This window comes from Ursus maritimus, unplaced genomic scaffold (assembly GCF_017311325.1).
Source record: "Ursus maritimus isolate PB19 unplaced genomic scaffold, ASM1731132v1 scaffold_7, whole genome shotgun sequence".
In the NCBI taxonomy this organism is placed as follows: Eukaryota; Metazoa; Chordata; class Mammalia; order Carnivora; family Ursidae; genus Ursus; species Ursus maritimus.
Genome location: NW_024426885.1, coordinates 16,557,529 through 16,579,644, shown reverse-complemented (window position 1 = coordinate 16,579,644; position 22,116 = coordinate 16,557,529). Strand labels below are relative to the sequence as shown.

The following is a 22,116-nucleotide window of genomic DNA, read 5'->3' as shown; positions in this document are numbered from 1 at the left end:
TGCTTTAATTAACAGATTTTCTTATTTCCTAGCTCTCAGTCTTCAGACCTGACAGCGCTGTGGTAGACGGCCCATTCCCAGTGGAGAAACCGAAGACATTACCCAAACTACCTAAATCTGCTCCAAACATTAGACTTTCTCCAGTGGCTGCATCTCCAGGCCAGACTCTCCAGTTCAAGCTAAGATTAGACCTCCCATCAGGAACCAAGCTGACTGAAGGAGTATCCAGTTGTTGGTTTCTAACAGCTGAAGGTATGAGAATAATCTTGCCAACATTCCAGTATGAAATTGTATTTACCAGTCTACCTTCCAGTAATACAGTGATCTAAGTCTCAGAGTCCGTTCTAAAGGAGGAAATGGACTTTCCCCTTGAGTTGGCTATTTTTAAATACATACTCTTTTAACTGAAGTAACTTGATTTAGGCTTTTTCCAATTCAGTGTTTTGGTGGTTTTACTATTATCTTTTACTTTTCCAGATCGGCATCTGTCAAATGCTTTAGAGCTTTCAGTTGTTCATTTTATTTCAAAAGGACTTGATTTACCAGTTATTAAGCCTGAAGCTACATTTTCTTCTGTAGAGATGCCAGAGGTAGAACTCGAGCCCCATTACTTGTTTGCTATAAGAAAATGGATGCCAGGGGCGCCTGGGTGGCTCAGTCGGTAAACGCCTGCCTTTGGCTCAGGGCGTGATCCCGGCGTTCTGGGATCGAGCCCCACATCAGGCTCCTACGCTGGGAGCCTGCTTCTTCCTCTCCCATTCCCCCTGCTTGTGTTCCCTCTCTCGCTGGCTGTCTCTGTCAAATAAATAAATAAAAATCTTAAAAATAAATTAAAAAAAATGGATGCCAGAACCGTATCTTAAAAGTATGCCATCCAAGTAGAAGAATAAAACCTTGTTGGAGGATATGTAATTGAACACAAATGAATCCCTGTGATCAGAATGCAGGCAGAGCCTTTGGCCTTACTCACTAATAATTTGAAGCCAAGAGCACTTCCTGTTCGAGTCTATTCTCAAAGTATTCAGTGACTATAAACTGTAAAGATGTGAATGTGTATTTGAAGCGCCGTGTGCTCTTGATTAATGTAGAAGAAGGAATCAGCCTGCCGCTTGCCTGATAGCAGTGCTTTCCAGCCCCTCTAATAGCGTGGACAGCAACTGTAAAGTAAAATATTAGCGGTCCAGAACTAAGTGCTGACTTCTTGTCTCTAATGACCTTCCTCTGTCCTGGTCTCCCACGCTCTTTCACATGTTCTCAGTCTTCCACTTCCTCCCGCCTCCCCCCTCCTACCCTCTGACACACTTCTTTTGTGCCTTCCCCAGTCCCAGGCTCCATGCCTTCCTACCTTGCTACTTCTCAGGGCGGCAGCTGCTGTCCTGCAGCTACCCACTGGGCATGCACACCAAGGGAACAGAGATCTTGGTGGTGTAGCCAGGAGGAACTGCTGGGTCAGAGTTGGGGAGGCTGGCCCTGGGGTGACTGAACTGTGGGAACCCACCCCCGCCCACCACAAGGGAGAGGGCTGAGCTCTGCAGGTGTGGAGGAGGAAGACATTCAGAGCCAGTCCTGTGGACAGGAGAGTACTCAAACCCTGGCCAGTCCTCAGTCCTCAGTAGATCAGAGAGCAAGTCCTTGACAGTCGGCTTAGCTGCTGTGCCGTGTCTGTCAGTCTGCAAGCACTGCGTCAATTGGAGATCACTGTTAATTTCATCTCTCTGTGTGTAACTAAAGAGCAGTGGATTGATTTTTAAAATACGATATTGACAAATTAACGTGTTCAAGTCTATTTGGTCCAACACACAGATTAATAATGAGCCACTGGAGTACAAAATACAGGTAGTATTAAGGTGAAGTCTGTAGAGAAAATTCTTATCACTTGTCCAAAGTAGTGGTTCCGTTTTTATTGTACATGGCCAAATAAGCTTTCAGACAAGAGTCCTAATAATTTAAGGTTTTTCAAAATTGTTTTATAGGGTACATTTGTACATCTATGATTAAAGGAAAGTTTTTCTTCTTGGCCAGTTATTTAGAGAACTTAAAACATCTGTTTTTAACTAAATTTTGATCTATATAATCTTAAAGTTGTTAGCACATGTGAAGATTTTAAGCCCCCCCGAAAGGTGGTTATACAAGCACCACTGGCATATTATAACTCCACAAATCCCACTGTGATGTATCTGAAAAATATCTAAAAAGACTGTGTTTATTAAAATAGCACAATTGTGTTCCTGTTTTGATTTAAAATATAAGCAGTTCCCCACAAGCCAAACATGAAATAAAACATTTTCCCCAATACAAAAGTAAGCAAAGAAGGCCAAAGAATTTTAAAGAGAATTTGTAAATAATGGTTTAAAATCTCTTAACTCTTTAGATTTTTACCTTTCACTTTTTCCTTACTCTGACTTGACAGATTTTTCTCAAATTTGATTTTTCAATCAACAGAGAACTAGAAGCAGTACACTGGAAAGGAGATGGAGAGGCCTGATAGAAGCAGGTGCTCCGAGTCTGTTGACTCATCCTGAGGTGAAAAGAAAAAAAAAAAAAAAAGCTAAAAAGTAGACATAGAATTTCATTACCACTCAGTAGGTGGTCCAGTTTTTGTACAGATGACCAAAGTCATTGAGAAGTCATGAGACTGTGCTCCGCGTCTTCTCTTTAAGGTGGCAGGAAAGCGTGTCCTGTGTTTTCCAGATGCTGGCTCTTGATTTCTAACCCCTCTTTAAGCTGGATGTCCATGTAAACATGTCCTTCTTCAGTATGACACAGATGTCCTTTTTGAGAGGAGGCACTGCATGAATAAAGACATTTTTAAAATTCTGATACTAGAAGCTTAAAGATTTTTAGTGGTTTACTAGACTTGTGTTATAATCTACGTAAATTTAAGATGAGTTATGTATTAAAATGAGGTAGACAAAATCTTAGTATTTACATTGTTGAGCCCATCTGAATAATATATGCAGTGTTGTTTCTAAAAATGTACTTTTTGTTTTTACCTTTGGATAGTTAATAATTCATCATTATCTTGACGTTGACTTTCAAAGACTTGAAAGTCACAGCAGAGTTGTACAAAATTCGTATACCCTGGGTTATTTTGTAACTGTCATATGCTATTCCTAAACACTTTATCTGATAAAAATGACCTATTTATGTTTATTTCTAGAACTTGTTTTCATTTTTAATTTCAAGCATTAAGGATCCATAGCCATATTTGCATTATTCAGTTCAGTTTCAGTAGAAATTTGCAATTTACAGTGTTCAAAGGGAAAATTTTAACAACGTGATCTCAAGATGATTAGCCTGGGAACTCCTCATGGGCGGTCATTATATCCCATCTATGTCCTTCACACAGAGCATAATGCCTGGCACTTAGAGGCTTTCAGTAAATATCTGTTGATTGAATGAATTTAGTCTTCATAAGGTTTGTCTAATTACCTACTTGTCTTCTTGTACAGTCTTAGTAATTTACCTTTTTATTTTCTAGGCAATGAATGGCTTCTTCAAGGACAGATACCCTCTGGAGAAATAGAGAGCATTTCCAGTCAACCAGTGATCTCACTGCAGATTCCTGGAGACTGCTTATCCCTTGAAGCCGTGATCTCTGTCAGCGTGTTCCTTTATTACTGTAGCGCAGACAGCAATGCCTGCATGATGAAGGGAATTGTGTTCAGTCAGCCCTTACAAATAAGCAGTGCACACCAAGCCTGCATCGCTCCGGTAGAGCTCAAATACGGATTTTAACAAGCCAGTTAGCTACCCGGTCTCCACGGCCACCGTCCTCTGTCTTCATCGTCACTGTAACTTAGGAAAAGCTGCTTTATTTTTGCCTCTGGATACCAAGAAACCCACTGCTCAGTTCTAGCAGCTGATATTAAAATAAAGCTATGCTCCATATTTACTTATCCACTATAAACAAATTCCTTCGTTCGGGCTGTGTGCCAGCTAAATCACTGACCATCATTTGAACCATGATTTTGTAATCTCTGCTGCTACTTGGCATAAAACCTAAGTCCACACTGTAGTCTAGAATATTATCATGAAGATAATTTGCAGTGAATACTGATAATAATGATGAAACCAAATATTTTAACTTTTTCTACCTTTATTAGTAGCAAGGAGCACATCTGAATATATAAATTTCACAATAACTTTTAAACAGAACCTCAGATCCAGTCCACATGTTGGTATCAGGACACCTGCCATTCAAAGCCTAAGGTCTGTTTTAAGCCAAAAAAAAAAAAAAAAAGTCTTCACATCACAGTAGAAACTTAAAGAGATCTGGGTGGTAAATATGTTTTTTGATCCCTTCTGTGATTCTCTCGGTTGAGAGTGATTTAAAAGAGAATTTCTATTTTTATTATAAATTATTTGCTATTTTAACAGACCATTATTAATGCCTTATAACTCTATTCAGAAAAAGTTTGTCAAAGGATGTACAGACTTACTCCCTTAACTTTTTCTGAATGAATACAGTCTTACCAGATAATGAATGAGTCCCCAGAGAGACTACAACTTTCACGGAGAAAGGGACTTTGGGACATATTAACCGTCTGTGATACTATTTACGATAAAGAATAAATTGTGACAGCTGAATCTGAGTAAATGGGTATATATGTTGTCTTAGAGGTTTAAATTTCACTTGTACACATTAAAATATGCAGATTTGTTGGGGTTTGGGTTTTTTGGTTCCCATATCCAGAACTTAAATTATGATCATTTATTGTAATGTTTTTAAAAATCACTTTTTTTTTTTTTTTTTTTTTTTTTTTTTTTAAAGATTTTATTTATTTATTCGACAGAGATAGAGACAGCCAGCGAGAGAGGGAACACAAGCACGGGGAGTGGGAGAGAAAGAAGCAGGCTCATAGCGGAAGAGCCTGATGTGGGGCTCGATCCCGTAACGCCGGGATCACGCCCCGAGCCGAAGGCAGACGCTTAACCGCTGTGCCACCCAGGTGCCCCTAAAAATCACTTTTAAGCCTTCAAAGAAAATTTTAGTGTGAGGCACTTTCATGCTATTAATTTGTATATATATTTATTACTCTAAAATATTAGGGCTGAAACATAGAGGGATTTAATGACACTGGGGTTATTTTTAACACCAAAAAGAAATTGTCACTAGAAGATACTGAAGAGTTTTTTTAATATCATCATTTCCCTTTATAACTATTTAAAAGCCTATTCTTGGTTTTACTATAATTGATTCAACATGTTTGTGATTTAATCAGCTTACAGGATTTTGAAAATGTTAGGTAAATTATATTTATTTTCCAATAAATATTTATAGACAAGATGGCATAATATGCCTTTCCCCCTTCAAAAGCAAATTAGAAATGTGATCTGTGGAGCACCGTCATCTGCCTGTTTTTGTTTTTGAAACACAGTGTGGAACATGTTAGCTTTACTTACTCAGGTCCTAAACCTCTGAAGTAGGGAAGTATGTAGTCCTGACTTGGATTCGGTTTGTAACCTGCTAAAGCTATTTCTAAAGAGATGTGTAAATTGTAAAGTTTAAAATTATACATAATTACCTCATAAACCTTTTCTTTCCACAAAAAAACATTCTGTAATAAAGGGATGTATAACATTAATACTCTCTTTTACAGAGAATAGGCTGAAGTCATGTTTTAATCTCATTTGAAATACTATACTTCTCATTTCCAGTTGGACATGATGAGACTATTTTCACTCCCTGGGATAGAAGTATATGCAGTTTTAACCTAATTCAGAAATACCTGACAATTAATGTTTCAATATAATACAGAAGCACACATATAGTTATATATTATATGTTTCTCCGAATCTATTAATATTCCTTTTGTCTAGACAGTTTCGGTTAGTATTAAGCTTATACTTTTCTTTCAAAGTATAGTTTTATTGAACATTCTTACTCTTACCCAGTCACCAGTCTGTACCATTACTTACATTAAAAATATTATTTATATGGATTTAGTATGATTTTTTGTAAATCCTACTAGAGCAGTATAAATAGGTTCCTAGAACTTATGACTAACATAAACCTCTTACATAAGAGGAAGCACTAGAAAGTTTATTTTTAAAAACTTGATCCTTGTCTGCCTTCTGTTTTCTATAAGGACTTCCATATTTTTTTTAACTTTTGCTTCCCTTCCTGTATAAATTATGTCCAGTGATAGTTTAGAAAGAGTAAGGTTTTCGTTAAGTCACCTTAATCAAAGTGCCAGTAATGCGGCCTCACACACACTTTGACATCACACCTAGAATCTTTGCCCTAAATTATTGTGCTTTGTCACTATTTTTTCCACATCTTTGTGATGTCATTTCACACATGGTAGAACTTTTTTTCCCTGAATTTATACTCAGGATTAGTATGATCGTGCAACGAATTTTGCTTATCTTAATATGCTGCCTCAAGCAAATATTTAACCCATTCACAAGGAAAAACTTAACAGTCTAATCACCCATAAGTGTAACTTTGATAAAGTTCAATGATGACAAAACAATTTTCTCCTTAACTGTTCTAATACTCTCGTTCTAGTATTATCGGGCCCGCAGAAAGCCTTAATCTTAACACCACCAAAAAAATTTCGTATATGTGGATGAGATAATAAAGATCAAGTCCAGAATTTCCGTCTAAGATCCTCCCATGGGCAGTACAGGTTTGAGTTAATGTCACCGAAATAACTTACTCTCAGCTTGTTTGTCCATGGTTGGAAAACTTAGGAAACTGTTGAAAATATGTATCAGTAATAATTTTCTGCCTGCACAAAATTTACTATTAGTTTATTATCTCTGCCGTTTAAGAAGACTTCAGTCTGACCATTGTATTTGGCATCATGTTTAAGGACAATTATCCAAAAATAAATCCCATAGTTCACAATTGCATAAAAATACCATGGAGAGGAACTATGGCAACGGTGTTTCTCCTGAATGAAATTATGAATATTTGAATTCTACTTGTGTTTTTTTTCAGTGAACAATGTGGTATTTTCAGAAAGAAAAAAAACTGGAAGCATTTTTTAAAGATTTAAAGTGAACTGAATTGTAAGCACTGATGTAACTTTTCTAAAGTCATCTTTATTACCAAGTATCAGAACATCGTTTGGAGCCTGTGTTCGATGGGTTCTCTTAATTGTGTGATTTGGTGAAGACAGAAATGATCATGACTTTTGTTTCTGGTGTTTCGTAGTGTAGCGTAGTGTAGTGGTTGAGAGCATGTGCTTTGCAGGCTCTAGGGTTCTAACCCTATACGATGGGGCTATTTCTATCTGTTTTATGGGGTGACTGTAAGGATCCAATGAAATAGTGTTTGTAAAGCATTCAGTAATTAATGAAACTGCTAGTTATTAGCTTAATGATAATAATTTATGACCATAAACACATAGCTTGACATTTTCTTTGCAGCTGCAATTCCTAAAGGAAAATATTTCTCAACCAGCTATCTGATATGTTAATAATCTCTATAGAGCTGGGATATAGGAACAGAAACAGTTTTATAATACAGTATATTACTATTTTATAAATATTGTAGTTAGAAACAAACCTACAGTTTTATGAAAATTTTCTTAAACAGACCCAGAACCATGAGTCATAAACTTCGAGAGGGTCCAGACGTACTCACCCTACACCCCGTTCCTGTGACACACTCTGACGGTGCTTACAAAATCTTCAAAGTGCCTTCGTGCATTTTGCCTCATTTGAGCTTCAAAGTAACCTATGAATCAGACAAGTAGACGTTACGCCCATTTTACAGATGTGAAAATGTGGGTGACATAACTCAAGTTCTCAGAGGAATGCCTGATGCTGGAATGGGGCCTGGCCTGGGCCGTTGCTCGGCCAATTGCGTGGAGTGACTAAAAGGTGAAGAGTGAGTGATGTATCTTGTCTGAATATAGGACTCCTAATTCCTACCTCTATTCCTAGTAGGGAGTGAAAACAAACTGCAGAATTAAGAGTACTTACTTCTGTGAATGCTTTCTTCAGCCTCTGTAGTATTTAAATAAAGTAATACGAATAGCTGAATTTATTGAGTGCTTACTATGTGCCTTGCACTTTTCTAAGTGCTTTTTATGCATTAACTCACTTAATCCTTACAACAGCCTTCTGAGAGGCTGTTTTTCCTTATCTCCCCATGACAAAACTGAAGCTAGACTAAGAAGTTCCAAGCAGTTACGCCAGTAGATTCAGGACCATCCATTTAGACGAGTCTGCTCAACTACCGTGCCGCGTTGCCTCTCAAAAGCAGGGCTTTTTTAGACCTAAATCTTCAAAGCTATATATGGTAAATAGTAATCAACCCAAAGAATCCAAAAAGTCCTAGTGATGATTGTTTTTGAAATTTAAGTTAAATCCATTTAACTCTAATAGCTCTTTGGACTTTTCACTCTATACTCTTATCCTTCCTGGCTTGGAACAGCCTGTCTACTTTTGTTTCCCAAAAGATTGTATGTACCATTCTTTCTTAAATTCGGTTATTATCCAGAATTTTTCTTGGCAGACGGATGTATTAAGGAATTAAGTAGATTTTCAGTGTGCGTTCCAACAATGCTATCTTAATTGGTCTTCAAAAGGTAATTATAAGGCCTTGTCATAAAGGATAACTGAATTCTTAGCACAGGGCTGTCTCAGACCCTACACATCTTCATATTTAAGAGCATTCTGTTTTAATAACCAAAATGAGTTCTAGAAGCGTAATATTTGGCCAGCCTGTTAACACACAAAGTTCTCTGCTTACTTGCTTTGTAAATGACACTGGATGAGACCCGCCACCCCCCCACCCTCCACCCCAGTGACTCAAATATATGTGATTCTATTACAGTAAAGTTGTCACCAGGTCAGCCTGTTCTAGTGTTAAGTACTGGAAGGAACGAAGGAAAATTCCACCGGTGATTCGTGATCTAGGAACAAGATTATAAACATCTTTTCATTAGATAGTCTGCTAATTTAAACTATTAGAATTTGTTAATTGTTATAAAATCCCATTCCTGAAACCCATAAGGAAATGTACAACTTAAAAAGTAATTACCGTGTCATACTTTAGAGATAGAATTTACTTTTTAGTCACCAAGATTTCCTCCTCTTTCTCCTGGGGCACATACGTAGTTTATTTAAATGAATTCACACTCACCAAAAGTCACTATTTTGTCCTGCATAATTAGAAGTTTGTTTTCCCCATTTCCTTGCAATAGGATAACCTAAAGAACAGTATGACACAGTAGGGACTTACTGATCTGCCTGTATGTGTTCCGTGACCAGCAAGCCTTGGCCCTTCTCCATCAGACCTGCAGGTTCCTCTGGCTGCTTCTGGCCTCCCAGCTGCCAGTCCGACCACAGAGGGCCTGGGTACAGTGGACCAGGAGGCAGCCCTAGGCAGCTTCTCTGATTGCAACCCTTCCATTTTTTTTGCTGATTTGGTTTAATAATTTTCAAAGGTTAGAACTGAAAAGTGAGAACTCTAGATCCCCGCTGCGGAATGTTTGCCTAGAGTTCTCCACTGTCCAGCGTGTCCCTCTTTGAGGCACGTCGCTCTCAAGTACACCGAAGGGTGTTCAGTTGTGTTGGGAGCCCCCAACCAAAAGGAAAGAATCACAGGTATTTCCAAATAGGCCTCCCTGCCTGTACCAGCAACCGTATCCTAAAAGACACTAAAAAGCGGATACTCAGGCCCTTCTGTGACTGTCAGTGCAGGCTATGAATTCCTTCCTCTCTCAGTAGCAACTGACAGCTGGTGTCGCTCAGCAGCAGAAGCAAAAGCTGTCAATGTTGGAAACTTGAGACTGAATGACATGGACAACTCACTGCCTTTGGTTTTAATAGACTTGGTTACATCCTTAGATTTCAAATCCAGTGAAATGAGACCTCAATGCTGAGAAGTAGAAAAAAAACATCGGCCTTCAGATTTAAATATGCCCGGTTTAAACAGCCAATTTGTATGATTCTTTACTGTGCTATGCTCATGAGAAATATATACTAAGATATACAGGGCAAAATATTAGTTGATAAATTATGGTAATGAAGGGTAAAAATAGACATGTTCCTTTCTGAAAACCTAGACGGACTCTGCCATGTGACAATCTTCTCTTGTAAGCATTGGTGGTCCTCAGTCTCCATCCCACCAGCATTACAATCCTGCGTGAGCGTGTCCTGTTCATTGCACTGCTCAAAACGAACACGTGTTTGCCTGTATAGAGTTGAAATGCGTTATGCGCACCTGTGACATTCATCATCCAAATTTACCTGTAAAACGTACACTACCGCTTTCTCTCCACACCTCAGTCTTCCCTTTCTTTAAAAACAATAGTAGTTCCTGTAGAAGTTTCAGCGAGGAGCTATGGTTTCACAAGTAACAGAGCAGAATGGTTTTGTTGCAGGAATTTTTTTTCCCTAGAATTCCTAATGCTATCTCAGTTTCCAGAGAAGCACAGGACCCTATGTGATTTAAAGATTAATTGCTCTCTAATTTGCAATACCCCTTCCTAATGCTTTAGGAATATTTAGGTTACTATTTTTTAAAGGTTTGAAATTCTCACCGTTAGGGTGCATTGAGAACCAGCTTAGAAACGTTTTTGTTGCTGTCACTACTTTACTTGTGATTTATGGACAAATCAAAGTTTGCTGTGTGCTTGAGATCTGTATGTATAATACACTCCCAAATTGTAACATTTCATAAATTTGTCAAATTTCAGAGACTCAGACGCTCCCATCTTTTGTGTGGATAGTTGTGGTTTTATTTTTGAGAGTAGAGTTGGTCTGCTGTGCTGACTTCACATCTGTCATTCCAAAGGTTTGATTACATTTTTTTCCTCCAAAGATAAAAAATGCAAGGACATCCAACTTACAATTTCATATTTCCATTCATGCTCTCATTCTAAAAATTAATGTGGTATTTTTAAGTGTTTAATGTAGACAGATTAATATATTTTTTTACAACACTGTATTTCTACATGTATTTCAAGACTATTTTCAGTGACCTTTTCAAGTGCATGTGTTAACAAGATCATTTAGAATGAATGTGTGCACCAGCCTTCATTACCAACTCAGAAGTGTAATACATGTGATTGTAAAACCAAGAATGTATTTATACTGTACACTAATGCCTAATGCCTCTTTTCTAAAACTTTGCATTTTTTTCATGAAATAGATTAAATATTTTCTCTCTAAAGTCATGTTTCTGTTTTTAATATGCTTTCTGTTTTAAATATACCAGGAGATAATTTTACTGCTTACAAATCTGTAAGTCACGATTTAGTATTTGAACTTTTGGGGAAATGAGCATAGTACTTAATTTAAAAAAACATCTGCAAGCAAATAAAATAAAATCATGCAATCATAATTACAGTAATTAAAATCATAAGTCTAAAAACTGCATTTAGGAAAGGTCATTTATTCAGTAAATGGTATTAGGAACATTTGAAAAGAAAAACCATCTCTAAGGGTGCCTGAGTGGTTCAGTTGGTTAAGCATCCAACCCCTGATTTCAGCTCAGGTCACGATCTCAGCTTCATGCGATTGAGCCTTGCATCGTGCTCCGCACTCAGTGGAGAGTCTCCTTGGGATTCTCTCCTTGTCCCTCTACCCGTCCCCCAGCTCACACACTGTCTCTCTCAAATAAATAAATCTTTACAAAAGAAAAAAAAACAAGAAAAAAGATCTCCACTTAACACTATATACAGAATTCGAAAGGAATTAATGACACATAAATAGAATACAAAATGCCAGAGGAAATGAAAGAGAATATAGTGTCAGGGGTGGGGAGGGCATTTCTAAGTATGACCTAAAACCCAAAAGTAATAATGGGAAAGGTGGATATGTATGACTACATAAAAGTTTTAAGCATCTGTATAAAAAATGAGAACAAATGAAAAGTTAAGATGAAAAAGTATCGCAAAAACAATATTGGACATAATCATATATGAGGAGCGCCTATGAACTATAATATACATATGAAATATATATATATATTTCAAGTGTCTGTATTAACAGAAGATCATATATCCTATGAAACATACCCGTTAGAAAGTGGGCAGAGAATGTGAGCATACAGCTCAGAAAGCAATGAGAAGATGCTCACTCCACTAAATCAAATGCAAATCCATCCACTCAGCTTTTACTGAGCATCTGTCCCGTCTCCAGGTCCAGTGACCAACACATCAGACAAGGTCCTTGCTCTGGAGCTTGCACTGTACACGAAAGGAGAGATAAGAATGAACAAATAAACTGAAGGGGTAATTGCTGAAACAAGGTAAATAAGAGGGTAAAGGCCTCCCACTGAATCATGAAAGTATGGGAAAATGAAAAAATAAAGCTAATATTATCGCACTGTAGTTTAAAACATTACAAATGTTGAGAATTAAACTTTCATTTCTTTGTAAGAAAACGTATCAAAAGTATTGGAACCGTGCCTGCTTCCTTCTCATCATAACATTTATGATAGCAAGTGTTTTTCTCAAAGGCAAATTGTCTTTTGCCTTTCTAAGTTTGGATCAGCTTCCAACATTTTCATCCGTGTTTTCAATGCTGTGCTCTATCTCCCACGGTTTCCTTAATGTGAGGCTTTTTTCCATCATCACTTCCTCTGGGACATCATCATCCTTCTCATCACAGCCACTTTCCTCATGGATGTCAAGGTCACCCTCCGTCAACGTCCCCGGGTGCACATCGAGTCTATCGAACAGCTACAGCGTTCCCAAGGCTAGCTCTCACTCCACCTACGTTCAACTCAAATGTCACTTCCGGGGTGTGTTTCGTTTCTTTGCTGGACTTCCTGTCTTTCTGGCCAAATCCCTCTTTTGGTTATCCAACAAGAAGTCACCACAACTACACACTTTGCTGTCTGTGCACAAACTATCACACACAGCGACCAGTCACCAACAGACTTTGGAATAAGTGACATTATTGGTCCCTGATCATGGGACACGTCTGATATTGCACAGGGATTTGTGGACTGAAGGGCTAACAGTGAAGTTTGTACTTAGGTGATTACAGCCAATAATCCATGCAGCTGAAATTAGAACTGGGTTCTTGAGGGAGTGGTGTTATTTAAACTGTGGTAACTGAAACTGGGCCCATCAGAATTGTTCAGAGTAAGAACTGTCTGCATGTGGAGAGGGGGGTTAAAAAAAGGGGGGAGAATAGATAAATGGAAGAATACGACAAACCCTAATAACTACATAGAGTTGAATATAGGGGATAGGGAGGGACTGGTAATTATTTACCCTATATATTTTTGTATTGTTTAGAATTTTACAAATTAATATTATAAGTTTTTAGAGAAAACTAAAGTGGGAAAAGGATTACTTCTGTTTCCCACAATCACATTGCTTGCTCTGTGCGCACCCTGAAAAAGGTAACCAGAAGGGTCATGAAGACTATAAGAAACAGGATTGAATATATAAATATTGGGGGGGGGGAGCCTATAGTGGTTATTTTAGAATATGTGAAGAGAAATCACATAAACAAGAGTCTGTCACGAGGTATATTCTCATGTCTAAAGCACACCGACTTTGTGCCAGCTGACCTGATACTATCACTCAATCCCACAATGATCACGGGCAAGTTACTTCCTCTCCACTGACATTCGGTTTCCTCATCTGTTAACCTAGATATTATTACCTCACGGAATCATTTTATAACATTAGAAAAGCACTTAGCCCAGTGACTAACAACTAGTGAAGACTCCAAACATTGAGTCATTCATGCCACGGAGAACACCGACTTCTCTGCCCGCGAACGCCTTCAAATAGAGACTCAAAGACGGTTGACGTGTTTATCCCAAGAGGGGAATGTAACCAAGAGACCTCAGTTTCTGGGCCATGCTAAGATTCAGCAGTTGGGAATAGACAGGGAAAAATCTGCTCGTTTAGTTTCACTTTAAAATAACAATGATTTGTTATTTACACCCTGGGACTTTATTTTTTTTAGGATGAGACACACACCTATAAACCAACTCAAGTTTTAGTACATTTAAAGATACGCAGATTTCAAATAGGAGTGCGAAAATTATTTAAAACATTTTACCTCACCAAAGGCAGCCTGTCAGTGTAAAAAATGCCGTGCAACTCCGTTCTCTAGCTAGTTCGATTGCTTTTTTGAACTCCTAACTGGGTAAGAAACTTCAGACTTAAACGAATCTTGAGGGGGAATAAATTGGATATTCATCCCTCTCCTTTTTTTAATGAATATGCCACAAAAATATTTGAAATATCCTTTATGTATATAAAATCTTATTTAGGATATTTTTAAACTTCATTTAAATGAAGGTTTATTTTTAAAAAATCACGGGTTATCCAACATACAGTCATCGTTCTATTTTACGGATTCATGACCTTGAACTTAACAGCTTTCCAAACAATAAATTGCTCTTTATTATGTGATTTTTTTCATGATACAGGGAATACATCTCGACATTGAGGATATTTTGTGCTCAATGCTTATCTCACCAGCTGTTAAGGAATCGAGGAATTTGGATAGTGATAGGCCAATGTATTTCTAAACTCCCACAGTCTGAAATTGCCTGTCCTGTCCAAGACGGCAGGGAACCCCTCAAAGTAAATCAATAGATTGCTTCAAATCAGTTTTGAATCATCAGGTTAAAAACTACGACGAGACCAGTTTTTCACAGGAACTCACGCTGTACTGCGTTTTGCTCTTCGCCAAAGCACTTTAAGTGACCTCCTTTATGCTCAGTAGGGTTTCACTTTCTAGCTTAAAGACCTCTCCATGACCTCCAAACCATGCTTATGCCTTAGGACTTTATAATATTCATTATGTGGGAAAAAATTCTCATCCTAGTTTCACTAACACAAAACTGATGTGAAACAATCCTGTTTCTTTATCTTGAGGGGCTTCTCCCCTTCTTGAAAAACAATCAGCAGCACGGACGCACCACTGGATGCTGACGGGGGCTTAGTCCCCACATCAAAAGGCAAAGTTCAGCTTGCGAAAGTTGGGATACCTGCTTATCCTTTCAGTTATTCGAGCTCCTTGATACAGATCTATCTAGATCTAGATATAGTTTAGTTATAACCACTATGGATATATCACTATCTAGAGATCGAGATCTGTATCTGTATCTATATTCTATCTCTCTCTCTATCTATATCTATATCTATATATATACACACATATATATAAATAAAATCATGGCCTACATATATAATTTAGTGCGTATCATTCCTGGGTGTGTATATTTGGCCAGTTGTAGTGTCCCCTTTTTGACCCAAAACTCAAGTTCCAGTCAAGCTTAGAGCACAACTTTAATAAGTAGTTAAGTTTAATTAAACTTTATAAATTACAATTTGAATCTATGCCCCACATATTTTCATTTCGTTGCTAAGAGAAACTGCTAGACATTATCACTGTGTCTGTTGTTTCTTCTTCCTCTTATTGTAGAAAACACTGACTTGCGCTTAGCAGAGTGGAAAGGTCAAGTTCTGCAATCCCGCCAACACAAGAGAGCATTCACGGACCCTAACATCTCTAAGGTTTTAATTTGAAAAGCATCATCTCGTTAAATAACAGCTACCTCTTTAAATTGAACTAGTTCTATATTCGGCATTTTGTTGGAAATGGCACCACAACCGAGTCCCTTATTAGAACAAGAAAGATAAGGAGGATAAATATTTGAAGTGTCGTTTATCTCCCCATTCCTGGAGAGGGAAAAAACAATAGCTTACCCATGTTCAGGAAGCTGACATGCCCTAAGAATCCAAGCATCGCAAGGGATCTAATGAGGCTGTTTACCCCACGCCCCGGTCTTCGGGCAGCAACACGCCTAAGTCAGCCTTGCAGAAAAGCAAGTAGAAAAGACAGCTGCTTTTATTTGCTTAACTTTCTGGAGGAAGAACGAAATAATCATCCGCGTGGCCCAGAACTTTATTTGGCTTACTTGCACCTTGCTATTACAAACTGTAAGATATTCTTGGGTGTTTTGCTGTGGTTCAGATTGGTAGGTGAAAGGTACAACACCAAAGTTATTTTGATAATTTGTGTTAATAAAGTGTCTCTGCCAGATTTTATCGTAATGAATGAGGTGATAGATAAGTTGCATTTTAGTCACTCACGATACCTAAAAATAAGGGTCTAGCCTGTTTTAAAATGCAATTCTGCAACCTTTATGGGTAGTACATTCTATTAGTTAACAACCTTGCAAAGAGATGATGCCTTGTGCCTAAGTACTTCGCTCTGCATTACAAAGCATTCCACTCATTTGTTACTCAGTGAGCATGTGTCCTAGCTCTTCATACCCTTAACCTTCTCTTTTCAAAGTTAGTCATTTCATATTTTAGCATCGTCGTCAAATCAATACTCATTCCCCACATATATGCCTTCTAGGTTCTCTTCCTCAGGCTTTTGCTTTCTCTCAGCCCTCCCTGAGCTGTTCACGGCCACCTGAAGCCATAAGCCAAGAATTAAGCAGTGCATTCTGTGAAAAGAACAGCTAATAGTGGAGATTAGGCATACTTCCCATGAGTTCTGAGGACCCTCTCTCCATTGAACGACCATAACTGGTGAAAATTGTTTCTAAATAACCATCTAAAATCCCTGTTAATTGTTCCAAGAGCATACAGCAAATGAAGAAACATCTATTCAAAAAAATCTACTAAACCTAGGTAAAAAGCTTGAGAATCTGTGGCCTTAGAGCCATGACCCACTCCCACGTCCTCCACCCCAGATCAGTATGACAGAAGCTCCACTCCAGTGGATGTGGCCAAGAAGCTCAGACTGCTGCTTCCCCCCTGGTTCCCAGGAGAGGGCTGCAGTGGATCCCCAGGAAGGCAGGCTGCCAACATTCTCATCTCCCCAACCTGGGTGCTGAGAAAGCTAAATTCCAGGCGCATACAGCCAAGAGATCAGGGTCTGCCTTCCTTCATCCATAGCCACTCATACAGTGGAGGCTCCACCCTAGGCATGGCAAGCCAAGACTACTGGGACCCTGGGCACTCAGCCCACCTCACTCGGGGCAGAGGTTCCAACCAGATGCAAATTAGAAAGACCAGAGGCTACCACCCCACCTGGTGCCCTCCTCACAAAGCGTGTCACTCCCCAAAAGTAGGCTACTATCCTCACTTCCATGTCCAGAACTGTGATACAGAGAAGCAGAAATTAAAGGGGGGACATTACTACCAACCCTACAGAAGTAAAAAGGATTATGAATGAAAAATATTAATAACGTTAATAAAATGGACAAATTCCTATAGAGACAAAATGACTGAAACTGACTCAAGAAGAAATAGAAAATATTCAAAGATCTATACAAGTTAATAGATTGAATTAGTAATTTAAAAACTTCCCACAAAAAATATTCCCAAGAACAGATGGCTTCACTGGTAAATTCTGCCAAGTGTTTCAAGAGGAATTAATACTAATTCTTCATAAAACTCTTTCAAAAAATAGCAAAACACTCCCCGACTTGTTCTGTGAGGCTGGTACCAAACCAAGATAAGCATGTCACAAGAAAACTACAAACCAATATCTCTTATGAATATAGATGTACAAATCTTTAAAAAAATCTAACAAACTGGAAAAAAATCTAACACACTGAATCTAGCAACATATAAAAAGAATGGCATGCCATGACTGTTGTATAATAAAGAATTTATCTGGTCTTTGCCTAAGGCTCCTAGCATGGAGCTTCTAAAACCCTTGGAATCTTCTGAGTGATGAAGTGTCTCTGTTGTTTATGAGCCTCTTGGACCGCATCTAAGTTTATGCTAATGAGGTGACTCCTGGCGAGCCCCTGGGTAGCTTCAGGATGGGGGGCTGATCACGGTTGGAAGGACTAACCATGTGATTAGAGGGTTGAAGCTTTGAGCGACATGGTATCAGCCTGAATTCCTGACCTCCAAGGAAGAGAAGGCAGGGCTGGAGTTAGAGATCAAGCATATGGTCAATGTTCAATAAATCATGCTTATGTCATGTAATCCTAATAAAAACTCTGGACACAACTGGTGGAGCCTCCCAGTTGGGGAACACATCCATGTGCCCGGAGGGTGACAGATGCTGATTTCATGGGGACAAGGCACAGAGCCCTATGTTTGGGATCCTTCCAGACCTCACCCTACATGTCTCTTCATTTAGGTATTTTCCTGAGATCTGTGAATTGTTCTGGTGAATTACTGAACCCGTAGAGGTCACGGGAACCTCCCAGGCTTATAGCAAGTTGATCTGACATGAGATCAGTCTTGCTGTGGACCTTTACTAACCCTTTAACTCATGGGGTCTATACTAAGTCTGTCTGGTTGACAGTTTTTGTCTTTGAGCACTTTGAATATGTTATTCTACCTGCCTCTGGCCTCCACTACTTTCTGCTAATCTTATTGGGATTCTCTTGCATGTAACACATCATTTTTCTCTTACTGCTTTCAAGATTTTTCTGTCATCTTTGACTTTCATAATTTTTACCATAATGTATCTATTCATAAATCTGTTTTTATCCTATTTTGAGCTTAATTTCTTGGATGTGCAGGATATTATTTTTCAACAAATTTGGGACGTTTTTTATTTCTTTGATAATTTTTCTGTTCCTTTCTCTCTCTTCTCTTTCCAGTTATCCTGTTGATGTGTTGACGGTGTCCCCATTTCCCTGAGCTACTGTTCATTTTTTTTTTTTTAAAGAAAACCTTTTTTTTTTTTTAAAGATTTATTTATTTGACACAGAGAGACAGCCAGCAAGAGAGGGAACACAAGCAGGGGGAGTGGGAGAGGAAGAAGCAGGCTCCCAGCGGAGGAGCCTGATGTGGGGCTCGATCCCAGAACGCCGGGATCACGCCCTGAGCCGAAGGCAGATGCTTAACGACTGCGCCACCCAGGCGCCCCGCTACTGTTCATTTTTATTCATTCCTTTTGCTCTGTTCTTCAGCTGTCATATTTTCTACTGATTTATCTTCAAGTTCACTAACTTCTTTCTTCTGCTAGTTCAAATATGCTGTCAAGCCTCTAGTTTTAGGTCCACAGCAAAACTGAGCAGAAAGTACAGAGATTTCCCATATATCTGCTACCCTCCCCCCACATGCACAGCCTCCTGCACTAACAGCAACCTACACTAGAGTGGTCCATGTGTTATAATTGATGAACCTGCATTGACACATCATTATTAACCAAAGTCCATAGCTCATACTAGGGTTCACTCTTGCAGTTATACATTCTATAGTTTGACAAATGTATAATGATATGCATCCACCATTATAGTATCATACAGAATAGTTTCACTGCCCTAAAAATCCTCTGCCTTTTCATCCTTTCACCCTACATAACCCTTGACAACTACGGATCTTTTCACCATCTCCATGGTTTTCTATTTTCCAGAATGTCATATGGTTGAGATCATAATATGTAGCCTTTTCAGATAGGTTTCTCTCAAATAGGTAGTACGCATTTCAGATTCCTCTGTATCTTTTCATGGCTTGACACCTCATTTCTTTTAGGGCCAAATAACAATCCATTGTCTGGATGTATCATAGCTTATTTATCCATTCATCTACTGAGGTCGTCCCAGTTGCTTCCAAGTTCTGGCAACTATAAATAAAGTTACTATACACATCTGTGTGCAGATTTTTGTGTGGACATAAGGTTTCAGCTCATTTGGGTAAATACCAAGGAGTACAATTGCTGGATGTGGTTAATAAAAAAAATACACACACACACACACAGTTTTCTAAGAAATTGCCGAACTGTCTTCCAAGATGGCTGTACCACTCTGCGTTCCCACCAGCTCTGAATGAGAGTTCCCATGGCTCCATATCTTCATCAGCATTTGATGGTGTTGGCATGCTAGATTTTGGCCATTCTAAGAGGTGTGCAGTGGTATCTCATCGTTTCTTTAACTCGCCTTTCCCCGATGACATGTGACGATGAGCATCTTTTCATATGGTTATTTGCCACCGGTATATATCTTCTTTGGTGAGGTGTCTGTTCACATCTTTGGCCCTTTTAAAAACCGGGTTGCTCATTTTCTTACTGTTGACTTCTTAGATAATACTCCTTTATCAGAATGTCAGACTGTGACTCGTCTTCTCATTCTCCTGATTTAGTGAATTTTTAATCTCAGTTATTATATTTTTAAACTCAAAGACTTCCATTTGCTTCTTTTTTTTACAATTTTTATCTCTTCACTGATGCTCTCTGTGTAACGCAACACTGTCGTCATACCTTCCTTTCCTTCGGTAATCACGCTTTCCTTTAGTTCTGTGGACGTATTTATAGTGGCTATTTTGAAGTCTTTTTCTGTTAAATCCAACATCTTGTCTCTCACAGGCAGCTTCTGTTGCCTGCTTTTTTTCTGGTGTGTGGGTCATACTTTCCTGTTTCATTGCACGCCTCGTAATTTTTTTGTTGGAAACGGAACACTTTAGATAACGAACTGCAGCCACTCTGGATACGGGCCCCCCAATTGTTATGGTTACTTGCCTGTTTAGTTCTAGTGACTGGCTGGAGTACAGTCACTTTGGGGTGACTGTGGTGTTCGCAGGGATCCCTTCCTCTCTTTCACTGACCACACCCCACTGTTAAACTCTACTAATTTCCAGCTGACTGCTCTATTGTTTTCAGCAGTGCACTCGGGCATAAATTGCTCCACAAGTGAACTCAGTCAAATTGTGGCTCCTTTGAAGGAATAGTTTCTGAGGTCAGTGTTTGGTATTTGTTCTGACCTCAGGAGGGCTCCTCCCCAGCTCTTATTCCTCTGTTCTGTCCCGCAAAGTAGTTAGCCTATAGTCTAGGCTGTTCATGGAATTGATGAATCACCTGTCAGTTGCCTTTAACCACGACCTCCCCTGCCCTTGAAAGTGCCTTTATATTTGAACTTTTTCACTCTCTGTTGTAAAATGAAATCAGTTTCTCAGGGAAGAGATGAGCTGTTTTTATAATTGCTGCTCCCTTCTCTCCCCGGGGCAAAATCTCAGAGCCAGGGCCCTGGGATTGGGACTGCCACAAAGGCAAGCTGCTCTCTGAGTGACATTTTTGCTCTAGGAGCTGAGCACTCCCTGCAAGGCTGGAGGGGGGGGTGTAGCAGCAGCCTGAGGTTCTCCTGGCCTTCCTCTCCCAGCCTGGGACCACGGCCTCAAGAGCAGGGGCAAGGACAATCGGGTTCCAATGTTCTCATCACACCTTTCCCAAGGTCAAGTCTATTCCACGAACAGGGGCTGAGCAAAACAAGGAAGCCCCCACATTTTGACCATACTTGCCAAGACTAAGCCTCAGCGACAGGTAGCTGGGGGATTGGAAACACTGAGTTCTGCTCCTCCCAGGAAGACAGTCCTCCACCCAGGAGCTGGGGGCCAGGCAGCCCATGTTGGTGGCCACAGCTGTCCGGAGTGGGGTCTTAACTTTGCTGAGCCAGCAGGATGAGGGAGAGGGCAGTCTTGTTTCACATACCCCAGACCGCCAACTTTTTACCAAGTTTGCACAGATTTTCTCAAACAAATGTTTCTTCATTTACTGTTTGACCTTAGGACCATTTCCAGAGGCTTTAAATGTTTTTTGTGTGTGTTTGTTTCTTTTTAAAAATCATTTTCACCAGTTTCACTGGGGAGCAGATCAGCAGAGTTCCACACACTGTCACTCTGAAAATCAGTCCCCTCTCCCATACCCTCCTGTGCTGTCCTCTGGGCAAGAACCATCATTCCCTGCCTTGTGTTCATGAGACGTTTCCTTCCTTTATGATTGTCAACGTTAGCCATCTCCAAAGCCATCGGGCATCTTCTAACGTCGTTAAAGCCTAAGGCTTTCATCCAAAACACTAATGAAAATGTTAAGCTGCACTACTAGAAATTCCAAAACATCCCTCCTGAAGCCAAAATCTCACCTGGCATTCAAGGGCTCGAAGTAGGTCTGTGTGTGAGGGACTAGGACTTGAGGGCAAGAGTTTCACTGACGGTCTTAGTCCTTTCCAGCTGCTATTATAAAAATACCACAGGCTGCGTGGTTTATAAACAACACAAATTTAGTTCTCCCAGTTCTGGAGGCTGAAAGTCCAAGATCAAGGTGCCAGCGGGCTTAGGTCCCAGTGAGAGCCCTCTTCTGGACGGCCGGCTCCCAGTTTCTCACTGTGTCCCCGTGTGGTGGAAGAGGGGGTCTAACTCTGTGGGGTTTTGGGTTTGTTTTTTACAGGAGCACTAATCCCATCCATAACAGTGCTGCCGC

The 22,116-nt window shown here is 39.5% G+C and overlaps 1 protein-coding gene and 1 long non-coding RNA gene across 2 annotated transcripts in view; one reads left to right on the top strand and one right to left on the bottom strand.

The window, feature by feature from the left end:
- The window catches only part of NHLRC2 (NHL repeat containing 2), a 54,268-nt gene extending 49,679 nt beyond the window's left edge, over positions 1–4,589 (top strand). Inside the window, exons 10-11 of the mRNA XM_008684814.2 lie at positions 33–252; positions 3,482–4,589. Of these exons, the coding sequence (XP_008683036.1) occupies positions 33–252; positions 3,482–3,738 (477 nt within the window). The 3' untranslated portion in view covers positions 3,739–4,589. The remainder of the gene's footprint in view (positions 1–32; positions 253–3,481) is intronic.
- LOC121101200 lies at positions 2,186–3,549 on the bottom strand. The gene is made up of 2 exons (XR_005833128.1): positions 3,467–3,549; positions 2,186–2,788 (listed from the first exon to the last, which is right to left on the bottom strand). It is a non-coding gene; the product is annotated as an uncharacterized LOC121101200 (long non-coding RNA).
- Positions 4,590–22,116: the final 17,527 nt, after the last annotated feature.